The 14404-nt window shown below is 52.3% G+C and overlaps 1 protein-coding gene across 1 annotated transcript in view; it reads left to right on the forward strand.

The window, feature by feature from the left end:
• Cuedc1 (CUE domain containing 1) overlaps positions 1-14404 on the forward strand; it is an 89578-nt gene extending 75174 nt beyond the window's left edge. Inside the window, 9 exon segments of the mRNA XM_027426295.2 lie at positions 418-545; positions 5421-5547; positions 6220-6412; positions 7343-7426; positions 9201-9272; positions 10083-10176; positions 10869-10927; positions 11658-11728; positions 14099-14404. Of these exon segments, the coding sequence (XP_027282096.1) occupies positions 418-545; positions 5421-5547; positions 6220-6412; positions 7343-7426; positions 9201-9272; positions 10083-10176; positions 10869-10927; positions 11658-11725 (825 nt within the window). The 3' untranslated portion in view covers positions 11726-11728; positions 14099-14404.

Here is a 14404-nt window from a genome sequence, read left to right on the forward strand (position 1 = left end):
GTACAGAGGACACCGGTCTCAAGTGCGCAGTCCAGGGAGTTTCACGGGATGCGCGTCCCACCTGATATGCCCCGGAGTTCCCAGCTCCTCATCCTCACTGTCTTTTTCCACCCTGTCTTCAGTTTGCTGCTCTTGAGTGTTGCCTGGGTAGGTGCTGCTGCCATGAACCATCTTTTGGGGCCATGTGTTCTCCTGTTTGCCGAGTATAATTGAGGGGCCTTGGGAGCCACATGTTAGTGGTAATACATGAGGCTGGCATCGCAAAGGAGCGGCTTCCAGCAGCAGTGCACAAAACTCCTTAGTTCAGGTCCTTGCCGGTACTTGATTTCACATGAATGCCACTGCACCTCAAGGATGGATTATTAGTATCATTGTCAATAATTATTACTCTGTATCTCTTTGTTATCTCTGATTTAGATCTTGGAAAGGACCTTGGAGCCGGATAGCTCTGAGGAAGAGCCTCCGCCTGTGTACTCACCACCAGCTTACCACATGCACGTGTTCGACAGGCCCTACCCAGTGGCTCCTCCAGCTCCACCTCCCCGGTGAGAATCCATTTGGTCTCAGAGCACAGTAGACAGAGAGGAAGACAGGAGTTGGGGTTGTATGAAAACACAGTGGGAAATTGGCTTCCCCCACAAGAGATTTTTCTACCAACTGCAGACTTCTACTGTGGCAAGGTACATGTCATCTAGACACCAAGGAGAACTTTCAAAACTTCAGCGCTGTGGGGCTGGGGAAATTGGCTCAGTAGGCAAAGTGCTTGGTACACAAGCGCAGGGGCCTGGGTTCGAATTCCTAGCCCTCTCCATTATAAAAGCCGGGCAGGGCAACACACATTTGTGACACCAAAGCTGGAGTGACAGAGACAGGCAGATCCCTGGAGTTCAGTGGCCAGCTGATTTAGCCAATCAATACGTTCCAGGTGAAGTGAGAAACTCTGCTAAAAAATAAAGTAGAAAGCTGGAGAGATGACTGCATATCAAGTTCCTGCAAGAACAAACACGGGGACCTGAGTTTGGATCCCATGTAAAAAAGTTGGGCATAGTAGCATATGCCTATGAGACACAGTTAATTAAATACGGTACAGCCTCCAGCTTCTGGGAATATGTAGTCAAGGAAGAGGCAGAGTAGGAAAATGAGCTCATGAAATATTGTACTGTCCCTTCCCTTCCCCAGCCCACGGACACATTAGTAATTAATCATTGTGCTGCCTCCTGCTGAGGCGAGATGAACCTCAGAATCCCAGCACCGCCAGGTCACCATCAGTCACTAGTAGGATGACTGTGTCACCCCTGGGCTAGTGGTGGTGAGAAGATTTTTAAGCAATGTGAAGATGTGTCTTTTTCTGGACTAGTTTGATGACTGGAGACAGGAGAGTGGACTGCAAGGTCCCCAAAGACTTGTCTTAGCTTTGAGACTCTTGTTATTTGGAAGCTTAAAATAAAGCTAGCTGCCAGCAGTGTGCATTGAATGTGAGCCGCTGGCTTTTCCAGGATCTGTGTTTGGTGGCTGCAGAATCTAGGTGTGTCACTTTGTCCTGGAAGCTGCTGTTTCTTAGAATGACAGACCGGGTGGGAGGGGGTGATACAATGGGGACCTGCTGTAGTGATCCCCCATTCTAGCATCTTAGGAACCCCAGAACAGTGGTAGTGGGGAACTTAGAAAGCCAGTAAGAACAGCTGCCATTCCCCAAGTACCCTTTAAATGCCAGAGGCTGCTGTGGTTCTTTACCCAATGACCTAAGTAGAAAGCACTGTGGTCGCCACGTGTTGGTGGCACACACCTTTAACCCCAGCACTTGGGAGGCAGAGGCAGGCAGATCTCAGTGACTTCGAGGCCAGCCTGGTCTATAGAGCGAGTGCCAGGACAGGCTCCAAAGCTACACAGAGAAACCCTGTCTCGAAAAACAAAAACAAAAAAAGCACTGCAGTCACCCATTTCACAGAATAAAATGCTGAGCCTCAGAGAGGTTCACTGCTGTCCCCAAGACTAAGAGCTGGGCTGTGAACCCAGGTTATCTGACTTCATTGCTGTGTCATCACCTCCCTTCAAGAAATCAGCTGTATTGTAGGGAGCAGAGACTCTGGAAGGTTAGCTGGGCAGGACAGAGGTCATCTATTGAGTCAGGGACAAGAGAGAGCTGGGACCTATCACCGTGGTACATGGGATGCAGGCGGGGAGGTGGGACACCTGGGTGAGACTGACCCCGGAGGTCACACCTGTGGCCGCCTACCGAGCTCAGGGGTCAATGGTTTTCCTTTGATTTCTGTTTTGTTGTTGTTTTTAGTGGCCTGTATTTCATGTGTGTTGCTGTGGCAAAACCCTTGAAGAAGTTGAGAGAGGGAAGATTTATTTTGGCTCACGGTCTGAGAGGGATTTTAGCCCATGATGGCAGGGAAAGTGTAGAAGAGCAATCCTGCCAGCAAGAGAGGGGAGGGCTGTAGGTCTTCACATCACCAGGCATCAGGAAGCAGAGAGAACTGGCCCAGAGCCAGAGGCAGGTGCAACCTTCCCAGCCTGCTCCTAGTGATCTGCTTCTGCCATCTAGAGCCCACCTGTAAGGAGCCTATAACTTACCAAAGCAGTGCCACCAGCTGCTTTGGTTTTCAAACATACAAGTCTGTGGGGGACACTGCAGGCCCAAACTTTAACATTTATTCCAAAATACTTAAATACTTTCAATTGCATTTATTTATTTATTTGTGTGTGTGTGTGTGTGTGTGTGTGTGTGTGTGTGTGTGTGTGTGTGTTGCATTGCTTGTCTTCTGGGCCCCTCCTCTGTAGAACAGAATTTAGGGGATCCACAAACATGGGGTCTCAGAAAAAGCTGCTCTCCAAGACATGGCCTTAAGTTCATATATCTTAGCATTAGTGTAGTGCAACTGAGGGCAGGAATATGTTCCAGGCAGAGGAAATGGCGTGTGCAAAGGCCTGGAGGCAGGGAGAGGGGACCATCCCAGGGAAGCTCCTAGAAGGAAAATGCATGAGTGGAGAGGAACACAGGCCATGGGGCCCTGTGGAACCTTTCCCTGAGACTACAGGAGACTCTGTGAGGCCGCACTACAGCAGGGCTCTGGTAGGCTCATATTCAAAAAATCTTTGGCTGCTGAAGGTTAGAGATTTGAGAGGGAGTAGTGGTCTGGTCCCCTTCTGTCACTATGTCTCTGGGATGAGCCTGGTGATAGGGCAGAGTTGGACTGCATGTCCAGACTGTACTTAAAAACCCTTCTGGAGCGGTGGTGGTGGAGCATGCTTTTGTTTGTTTGTTTGTTTTTGTTTTCCCGAAGAGTTTCTAGAGAGCTTTGGAGTGCTCAGGACACCAGGCTGGCCTCGAACTCGAGATCTGCCTGTCTCTGGCTCCTGAGTGCTGGGATTAAATGAGTATGCTACCACTGCCCTTCCAGAGTGTCACACATGCCTTTAACCGCAGCACTTGGGTGCCAAAGGCAGGTGGATTTCTGTGAGTTCGAGGTCAGCCTGGTCTACAAAGCAAGTGCCTGGACAGCCAGAGCTACACAGACAAACCCCTGTCTCCAAAAACCCAAACAAACAAAAACTTCTGGGAGGGCCCATCCCTGAAATCCTTCCCATCCTGGTCCAACATTCGGTGGGTAAGTGTGCAGGTTGTTCTCCCGCCCCCCCCCATGCTTAGTCCTTCCCTTAATCTGCCTGAGTCTCAGAACCCTAGGAGACCCCCTCCACACAGGCCACCTGCTGTTTTGTGTTGAAATTGCAGCCTTGGAAGCTTTGCCTCAAAGCTCATTTTTGACATTCCTTTCTAACCACAATGGAGTTGTTGGGCTGCCTCAGCGGGCCGGCCCCCTGCAGCTGAGAGTGACTTCATCCCAGGGCTTGGAGAAGGTTGAGCTGGGTCCTCTCTCCAGGACCCTTGCCCTAAAGTCAGGGAAACCCCAGAGGAAAAGGAGTTCTCCCCACATCAGTTCCCATCCCATGGGCATCCAAGAAACACAATGGTGAGAGGGTCTTGGTCAGAGTTTGGACTCGCCCTCTGCAGCCATCCTGGGTGGCTTCCAAGTGTGACTGAGTTGGGGTGTTGACTTCACCCCAAATGAAGCCTGGATAAGCCTTCTCCCATTGTGGCTGGAAGTGGTGTCTGTGGGACTGACAGATGGGCCTTGGGAGAAAAAACAGAACTTGGGACAGGGACATAAGTGGCAGAGCATAGTAAAGGAAACCTGGCCTGGGAATGCGTGTCCTGGGTTCCCCTGCAGGCGCCTCTCTGGGGATCCCTGTATGTCTCCAAGCTGCCAGTCGAGCTCCCCCTAGCACTTAGCAGCTGGTTATCCGTCTGCTGCTGCCCCCGCCCTCCCCTCATACCCACTGGGCCACCAGCCCAAAATAGAAAAGGAAAGGAAGTTATTTCCACAAGTTAGCAGCAGACGGAAAAGCTCCCCTCCAGTGAGGGGGCGGAGGGATTCCTGAAGCAGGAGGCCAAATCAAAGCCAGGCTGAGCCCACTGTGGCCCCCACCACCCCCAGCCGCCTGCCTGCCTTCTCCATGTGTCGTTTCCCTGATTCAGCAGGACACGTGTCCTGCGGTTGCCACGCAGCAGGCTGCTGAGGAGCTGTGGAGTTCCTGGCCCAGCTCCAGGCTTCCTTCAGGCCTGGGCTTGGAGATGGGGCTTGAGGTCAGGATAGCCAGGCCCTTCTTCCTCTCCAGTCCTGGCCACCTGGCGCAGGCACAACTTGCTTGAGAAGAGGCCTTGGAAACAGCAATCTAACCTTGGCCTCCAGCAGTTCAAGACAGCTCATGGGGGATAGGGGACACCCATTACCTTGGAAGCAGTCAGCAGGGTCTAGATTTGGTAAGGAAGCACCAGGGGCCTGAACAGGGTCTTCCCAGTGTCCCCCACCCATTGCCGGCTGTAGCTGAGAATGGGAACTCAGATCTGCTTTATTGTCCAGGAATCTTGGGAGCTCCCTTCCCCCAACAAACCAAGGACAGGATGGGCTGTTGACAAGCTACTCGTGGGATGGGGGCAATATCTGCTATTTAACAATCCAGTACTGTGCCAGCTGTTAGGGACACAGGCACAGAAGCCTATGTCCCGATGTAGGGGACATTCATAAAGTTTGGATCTGAATCCACAACACTGACATTTGTACCAGAGGCACTGAGTGACAGGAAAGCAGCCCAAGACCAAGGCTGAGGAGCAACCAAGGAGCTGACTGAGGAGAGGAAGAGGTCTCCACTGCTCCGGGCCGGGTTGCCTTCCTTCTTGGTGTGTCGTTTCCCTCCCTCATGCAGCAGAATACATATCTGTACCTTTGTCTGAAGGCAGTGTGGGCCCAGGATGCTCTAAATAAGATCACCGTCTACCTGAGGACCTGTGACAGGCCAGCAGAGCTGTGGCTAGGCCTGACTGCTCCCTGCTCTCCTTACCTCCCTACCCCCAGGATTGATGTCCTGGGCTCTGGACAACCTGCAAGCCAGAGTCGCTATAGGAACTGGAACCCACCCCTGCTGGGCAACCTTCCTGATGATTTTCTCCGAATCCTGCCCCAGCAGATGGAGAGCATTCAGGTAACTGGCTGCCCTCAAGCGTCCATGCCTGCCTGCCTGTCCAGCGTCTTATCTGGGCCACACACTCAGTGCCAGCCAGGTTTGCTCCTTGGTTTCTGAGTCCAGGTTGAACTGTTGAATAGAGTTTATAAGGAAACAGTGATGAACCCTCGGCCTTGCTTCTCATCTGGCCCTATGGTTCCTGCTGGGCCCAGGGAAAGTGGCTGCCAGAGAATGCTCTCTGGCTACAGTCATCACCTCAGGCTGGAGGGAGGGAAATGGGGTAACTAATGGTGGGGTTCAGGGCTGCTCCGTCCTCTCCTGGAAGCTTCTTTCAAATGGTGTCATACTCCAAGGTGCCCCTGCTGGTGGGGCATGCGACTGATGAAAGAAGTGTGGGACTAGGTAGTCCATGGACAGGTGGTTCAGCTGTTTGCAAACTGCTTTTCAGAATTTAGGTTCCAGAAGATGGAATGAGGTGGCCCGAGGTTGGGAGGAAAAGCCTTTTTGATGTCTTCCCTGATTTTCCTGAGGAGACGGTTCTGAGTTGTTCCAGTGAATTTGGGCCAATGATTGGGCCCTGTTAGGAGGATGGGACTACAGGATGGGGCTGGAGGATTCTGGGAAAGCACACATGTGTAGACAGGTGTACATGGATTTAAGTAGGTGATCTGTATGCTTACTCTTCCTCAGGGTCACCCCGGGGGCTCCAAGCCTATGGGTGGAGAGAGAGGCCCAGCTCCAGTGCCAGGATCTGGTGCCTGTGACCAGGACAGCCGCTGGAAGCAGTACCTGGAGGATGAGAGAATTGCCCTCTTCCTGCAGAACGAAGAGTTCATGAAGGAGCTGCAGCGCAACCGTGACTTTCTCCTCGCTCTGGAGAGAGGTGGGCACCACGCCTCACCACGAAAGAAGAGAACGATATGGGCAGTGGCTTCAGGCCTCAGGAGGGGGTTGTGCTGGAGGCCAACATGCCAGATGCTTTCTGACCTGCATGAGCATAGCCCTCCTGAGTCATACAGGAGCCCCGGGATTCAGCCAGTGGGGGTTTGGGAACACTTGGGAACTCAGAGGAAGAGGGATGTGCCCACTAGGTCTTCTCCTCTGTCCTACATTAGCCTTGGCTTGGATGACAGGAAGGAATGCTGCCTTTCCCACCAACCTCTAGCCACAAGGCAGAGGTACCATGTCTTGAACCCTGGTAACAAGGTAGCTGGTTCCAGAGTGGGAGGCTTCCTGAATGGAAGAGGTTAGAGCAGGGTATTTGCAACATCTATGGATGGGTTACTCTGCTCCCCCCCCTGGATGTCTTTCCTTGAGATAGGGTTTGGAGACAGGGCTGCAGAGGTGGTCTCATAAAGGTCACAGAGGGAGGGAAGGAGGAGGGTAGAGAGGGAGTCTGATGTGTTTGGAAAAGACAGAGCAAATGGCACTGCCAGGGTGTCAGGATGGAGGGAGCAGGCCACAGGAGGCACAAAAGGCTCGGCTGGTCATGCAGCTGCATACTGGCAACCCCAGCATTAAGGAGGCTGAGACAGGAGAGCTGTGAGTTCCAAGAGAGCCTAGGCTCCATATTAAAACCCTAAAACAATAGAATAAAGTAGGCTTGGACTCTCCGGGAGCTGCTAGTTCTGAGACTCTAACATTGCAGATGCTCATTAGGCAGTCGTTTCTATGATCACAAGTTCTTCAAGAGCTGGCAGACACTCTTGTGTGCATGCATGTACTTATGTGTGTTTCAGGGGGTACAGCCTCCCACAAGCTCCCCAGGTCCCCTGGAGCTCACTTCTCTGATAGAAACCATCTCCTTTTCCAGATCGATTGAAGTATGAATCCCAGAAATCCAAATCCAGCAATGTGGCTGCCGGAAATGACTTAGGCCTTCCCTCCTCTGTCCCAGGTAAACATGCTCTCCTGAGAGAGAAACTGATGGGCTCGTGGGCCCACACTCCAACTTTATCTTCAATTTTGAGAGTTTTGAGAGGGGTACGATGAGGAAAAAACCAAGGGTGGGAAGATGAGGCCCCTCAGCAGGCCAGAAAGGAGGCCTGTGGGGCGAGATGCCCCCTTCAGTGAGTTGCCCTCAGTTCACGCTGTTACCACAGGCTGGCTGACCTCCCGACTATTTCTGGATCTTGGGCTACCAGAGGACACACTGAACCACGTAATGTCCCTTAATAGCAACTGAGAGTAGGAAGGCCTCAGAGTCTGGGGAGGTTTGGTCCAATGACGCTTCATGTCTAATAGCAAACCGGCAAAGGCCAGACACACAAATTGACTGTATCCAGTGCGTAGAGAGGAAGATGGTGAAATTAGTCTGGGAAGGGCTCATTCATTCACTTAAGTAGCTGAGGACTACCTACCTGCCCAGAGCCATGCCCTGCCATAGGCAAGGAAAAATAAGTTCTGAGCATTGAATGCTAGGTGGTTCAGCACTGCCTCAGGAGGGCCAGAGAATCCCAGTTTACAGTCCCTAATATAACTGCCCCCCAGCTCATTTCTTGACTTCCCTCCAGTGCCAGCAGCAGTGGGGCTGAGAGACCAGAGGCTGAGCAAGAGGACTGCTAGGATGCCCAGACTATAGCTGAGCTGAGGTTGGGAGTGTGAACAGAGGCCTTGCTTTTGTACTTGGCCCCTGGACTCTGGATCCCTGTCCTGTTTCTGCCCTCACCCCTGTACATATACAAAAAGGCTCAGCAGTTTTTCTAGGAGCAGAGTCTCCATCCTAGAGCTGAGCTGGGAAGGCAGAGGCAGAAGGGTAAGGCTCCCCATTAATCCCAGCTCAGAGAGAGAAAATCCTGTAGAACTGATTCATAAGCAAGAGGCCAGGAGCTTAGGCCCTACCAGATGCTCATCTGGGAGTTTTCACAGAGCTTCATGTCCTTGATCCCAAATTAATGAGGGACACTGGGGTTGCTGAGCTGGGTCAGAGTGACTCAAAGGGAGCCTAGCAGGCAAGGTGATACAGGGTGTTGAGCGGTGGATGAAGGGCAGTGACAGATCCACACAGTGAGGAGTGAATGAGTTAGGAGGCTCCCTCCAGGTGGCTCACTAGGTTCTGACTCTTGGCTGAGCCCTGCTCTCATTCCCGTTCAACATCCGGGAGGAAAGAACAGAGGGGCTGAACCTGGAAGGAGGACAAGGTCGCCCCAGCATTCTTGGCTCTGTGTCCTTTCTGCTTCTATTCACCGGAGCTGGGATGCACTGAGGGCCGTGATGTGCTGGCAAATGGTTAACAGTCTGCTCTGCTGTGGGTGCAGTCTCTAGGGATTTCCACGATGTAAATCTCCCCACCCAGCTCGTTGCAAACTACCAGCATGACTTTGAGAATATGGGATTGTTCACAGAAGTTGAAACTTCGTGCCAGCCGGCTTCCCACCGGTGCAGCAGCTCTTAAGACTGCCCCCATTGGCTCAGAAGAGGGAAATGCATCTTGCAAGGGAGAAGTACTCTTGCAGCTTGGCTTAAATTTCCCGTGGTCAGGGAAGAAGCAGGTCTGCTGTCAGGTCAGGGAAGAAGTTAGGTCTGCTGTAAGGACAGACCTAATAACCATGGAGGGGCGCCATCTCATCTACTTCCCTGGGGCCATGGCAGCTGCCCGTGTTCTCTCTCTCTTACTGGGACCTCAGAGACCCAATGGGCCTGGTCCCTCAGCAGATGTCTCCTCCTTCCAGGAACCAGTGACACCAACCCCACTGTGTCAGAAGATGCCTTATTCAGGGACAAGTTGAAACACATGGGAAAATGTGAGTCCTGCTCTTGTCACCTCCCTGTCCCAGCTCTCCTGAGGCAGGACCTGTGGCCTCATGAGAGAGGGGGAACCCCCACTCTTGAGGATTTTTAACCCTTTTGACTCTTGGTGAACTCGGGTGACATTTTAATCACAAGCTAGCTCCCTCAGCCTTCCTGCCTTACTTTATTCTGCAGCTGAGTCTGGAGACAAATTAAGTTTAAATCCTCTTGAGCCAGCCAGCTGTCCCAAGAAAAATAATGCGTGTCGGTGTTCACATTCTCTGTGACGTGAGGGCTTAGCCGAGACACGAGGCTCTAGCTGGGTCCACTTTCTGTGGGAATGGGACACATTTTGGGGCAGGGGACCTCTTCTCGCTGTCCACTTCTTGTCATTCTCCCCTTTCCAATTTCACAGACCCATAACCAGTGGGAATGAGGCTGGGATCCTTTCAAGGTTTTATTTCAGGGAAAATTTCCGATGAGTCATGGAAATCCTAGGACCAACTGTGGAGGTGGCTGGGGAGGGGCAGGAAAGAAAGCCAAGATCTGTGGCTCTCGCCTCTCGGGAAGGAGTACCCGGATCTTGGACTGGAGACAGGCTGTGTACTTGGCTAGTGATGGCCTGTGCTGCCCCTGGAGGCTGACCTGGGATGGCACACTTGCTTCCTAGGTGCCACTGGTGTCTGCAATTCCTGTCACTTTCCTCTTCCCAGTCCCCGCCCAAGGGGCCTGGTGCTACCCTGGCTGCCCCCAAACCTGGAGGGAAGCCACCTGATGCTCTGGCTGTCCGGAGCATGAAGGGCTTACAAGTCTCTCTGTCCCAGCCACTCGTAGGAAGCTGTTTGAACTCGCCCGAGCCTTCTCTGAGAAGACCAAAATGAGGAAGTCAAAGAGGAGACACTTGCCGAAGCTTCAGTCGTATCCTTCTGCTTGGCACTAGGTTGGGGTGGTGAGGGCTAGGAACAGTGATGGAGATCCCAGCTGGACCCCCTGAAACTGGACCTTCCTTGGGATCTGGCTCTGTGGTCTCCCTTGCTTGCTTTGCAAACCAGTACACCCATTGGCATCTCCTTGGACACTGTTCTTCCTATGCTTCCTGTGACTTCTTTGCTTTTGACCTCAAGCTATCTGCGTTTGGGGAGAAAAAGTGGTCTTCCCGTTGAAATCAGCAAATTGTTCCCTAATTTTGCTGGTTGAACTGGCTCCCAGGTCCCCTGCAGCCTTGTCTCGGGAGGCCTGGTTTCTCACTTTTGGTTCTTCCAGTGAAAAGATGTCTCTCCCTCTCTTCAAAGCCTAGTTCCCATCCCATCTGTGCTTAGCCAAGGGGGCCCAGGATATTCAATGTTGAGTAGCCAAAGTGGAGCAGGGAGAATGTCTCTCTCTCTCTGTCCCTAGAGATGGGGGCAGAGTAAGGGGGTGGGGCCTGACTAGCTGCTTGGTGGATCCCAGGGGAGGGGTCTAGAAGGGGCAGTGTTAGGCAGCTTGCAGACTGAAGGGATGATAGAAGCCTCTTGAGGCTGGAGGATTGGCAGGATAGAACACAGGCAGACTGGATAAACTGTGACAGTTCCCATTTGTCTCTGGGGTAGTTTCCCTGAACAGCACGGCAGACTGGGAGCTGCTGCATCAACAGCCAACCTCCTGGACGACGTGGAGGGCCATGCTTATGGTGAGGCAGGGCAGGGATTCTTGAGCTCAATGTTCAGCACGGGAACACTCAGTCTGGGGGACATGTCGAGGGTTGGCAGGCAGGTAGCTCACAGAGATGTGGACCCTTGCTATGTGATGCACACAATGTCACTCCCTTCCTGTCATCCCTAAAGGGGTGCCCAGCATGCCAGGCACTGTTCCTAGAGAGTGTTCTCTAGGGAATGAGGGACAGGCAGGCCGGCCTCATACACGGACAACCACAAGTCAGGAAGCTTCAGTTTAGCAAGGTGGTGATGGCGGCACACACCTTTAGTTCAAGGGACAGAGGCAAGCGGGTTTCTGAGAGTTCAGTGCCATCTTGGTCTACAGAGTGAGTTCCAGGACAGCCAGGGCTGTAGAGAAACCCTACCTCAAAAAAAAAAAAAAGTTAAAAAAGAAAAAGGAGACACCAGATACAAAGATTAGAAGGCCTTAGAGTCTTCTGGGTGATCCATCATCCCTATCCCATTTGACAGATGAGAAAACTGGGGACCAAACAAAGGGTAAGACTTGTCCAAGGCCTCAGACAGAGCCTGGTGGTAAAGTTAAGACAGTACCTGGTTGCCTTTTGCCTCTGTCACCACACCCACATACTGCTGCCTGGGCATCAGGTCCCAAGCAAAGGACAGTTGAGGCAGCTCCCCTGCCCCTCCTAGGGACAGGCCCAAGTGATGTTCTGCAGGGTGGAAAAGCTTCCCTTTGCCTTTCAGATGAAGATTTCCGGGGAAGGCGGCAGGAGGTGCCTAAGGTGGAAGAGGCCCTAAGAGAAGGACAGTAAGAGGTAAGGCTTAGGGACACTGCTTCCAGGAACAGCTTGGGCAAAAGCCCACCACCCACCATGTGTCCTCCCAAGGATCCAGAGGTGCTGGGCTGTGACATCACAGTAACACTGATCCTGGCTTCTCTTGTGACATTGCACATGGTTTCCCCTTGCAAACATATATATAGTGCATTGGTGTTTTGCCTGCATGTATGTCTGTGGGAGAGTTTCAGATCTTGGAGTTAGACAGTTGTGAGCTGCCATGTGGGCACTGGGAATTGAACCTGGGTGCTCTGGGAGAACAACCGGTACTCTCAACCACTAAGCCACCTCTCCAGCCCATATATATATATACTTTTAATTCAGTTTTTTGTAACCCCACTACCCTTGAATACACTGGCTATGAAGATGAGGCTGGCTTTGAACTTCAGATCCTTCTGTCTCCACTTCCCAAGGGCTAGGATTACAGACTTTCTGCATAAGACCTGGCTTTTGTGCTTTCAAGAATTTAGTTATTGCCAGGTGGTGGTGGCGCATGCCTTTGATCCCAGCATTTGGGAGGCAGAAGCAGGCAGCTGTCTGTAGGTTCAAAGCCAGCCTGGTCTACAAAGTGAGTTCCAGGACAGCTAGGGCTACACAGAGAAACCCTGTCTCAAAAACAATAACAACAAAGAATTTGACTATTCATTTGACAAACAATAATGACAAACTCTCCCACACCTGCCTGAATCATCATCGCTGTCATTGTCCTCCTCCTCATCATCACAGATGCCCTGAACAGGAAAACCAAAAATCAGTTTTGACCTTGAATGATTTGCAGCCCCATTGAAAAGACATTCCAGGACAGCCAATGAATATTAAGAGGGTAGTACAAGAAACACTGTGGTCATGCACATGCAGAATTGTGCTCAGTCCCCTGCTTAGGTTGGATGGTCAGGGATCTGGAAATAGCTCTGGGAATGGCTGCTTCTGTCTGGAGCCTCAGGGCTGGCCCGTCTTTCCTCCTACCTCCCTGTCTACTCTTCTGGGGGGGATGCTGGAAAGTGCCAGCATCTCCTGCAGAAACCATGCATGACTGTCCCTCTTCTGGTGCCTCACCCCCCAATGAGGAGCTAGCTGCCTGCCCACCCACCTGCTTTGCTTGCCCAGCTGCTGTCCTGTTCCCAGGGCTCAGCATCTACTAGGCTTTCTTGAGCTGTTGTGTGCCTTGTCTGGCCCTGTTTCCAACCAGGGAGGAACAGATGCCCCTCTTATGGTAGCTGCGGCAGTGAGATAACCCAGACCACAGAGGGCAAGCCAGCAAAGGCAGGTACTACACACACTCCCCTCTTGTCACCCGTCCCTCTTTTCAGCTCTCTACATGATTCCTAGGCTTTCCTCACCCACAGAGCGGCACCCCAGCTTCCTACTTTTCTGGGGTACCCATGTAAGGTGAGCTAAGGAAACACCCCCACTGCTACCCCTTCCTCCATCCCACTGGTCCCCAGGAGAAAGGAGTGCCACCCAAAACCACCCTATCTCAGTACTTGCTCATCACTTTTGAGTCTTCCAGCTTTTTCCCTCTCAGCTCCCTACTGTAAAAACCAAGATCCTCCTGCATCTACTGCAAAGTGGGGGCCTTCAGGAAGGGACCGAACCCAGAAGGTCGCCCGTGGTTCAGGGCCTATTGTGCATTCTGGTGCTCCCTATTGTGCATTCTGGTGCTCCCTTCCATGTGCAACGATTTTCCTCCCTCTCCCTCAATACAATAGGCTCCGCCCTTGACTCTTCAGTCCTCCCTTCCTGCTCTAGGGGCCCAGTTGTCCTCTTCCGCAGTAGCTGTTCTTGAGTCCCTGCTGCACCCTGTGGGCTCTACAGTGCATCCCATCAGTTCACTGCAAGCCATTCTCTCCTCCCTGCTCCCTTCCTCCTCCTAGCTTTTCTCATCACAGCCTTGACAGATTTCTCTCTCCAGTCTTCATTGCCCCGCCTATCAGTACCATCACCAAATATCACGGTGGTCCCTTGCTGTTCTTGTGGGTCTCTTGAGCAAAAGTCTTATGAACTCAGCCTGGTGTCTGGGGCTCACCAAAGTCTAGCCTGGGATTACTTTTCTGGCCCATCTGGTCCTCTTAGTGTAGCCCCTCCACTCAGCTACTAACGGGACACAGAATGGGTGGAGCAGCCTCCCACCTGTAAGGCCTTCCACACAGAGCTTCCTTCCCACCTCGTTCTCCTAGTCCATGCTAGGATCCTGTGGTTGAGCAGTGGGTGTGGTCCGAAGCAGAGTTCCAGGATGATCTAGAACCACTGGAGTGAGGAGGAGGAGCCTCGTATTCTCCAGGAACCAGTGACAGGGAAAGACCAGGAGGCTCTTGTGATGAAAATGTCACACATTTCCCCTACTCCCAGGTGCCAGCAGCAGCGTCGCCTTGCCAGAGATGCTCTGACCGGTGGAGGCAACCAGAGAGAAACACCAGGGCTCTCCAGCTGCAGCTGAGAGAGAAGGTGCTTGCATACCACAGCCCAGGCTTCTTCGGCCACAGTCCAGCCCAGCCACTGCCACTTTCCACAGGACTTATGGAACTTTCAGAGTTGCCTGTGATTGGAGGAGGGACTTGGACAGGAACCACCGAGAGATTGAGAGAGAGAGAGATTGAGAGAGAGAGAGAGAGAGAGAGAGAGAGAGAGAGAGAGAGAGAGATTGAGCGAGAGATA

This window comes from Cricetulus griseus, chromosome 7 (assembly GCF_003668045.3).
Source record: "Cricetulus griseus strain 17A/GY chromosome 7, alternate assembly CriGri-PICRH-1.0, whole genome shotgun sequence".
Classification (NCBI taxonomy): domain Eukaryota; kingdom Metazoa; phylum Chordata; class Mammalia; order Rodentia; family Cricetidae; genus Cricetulus; species Cricetulus griseus.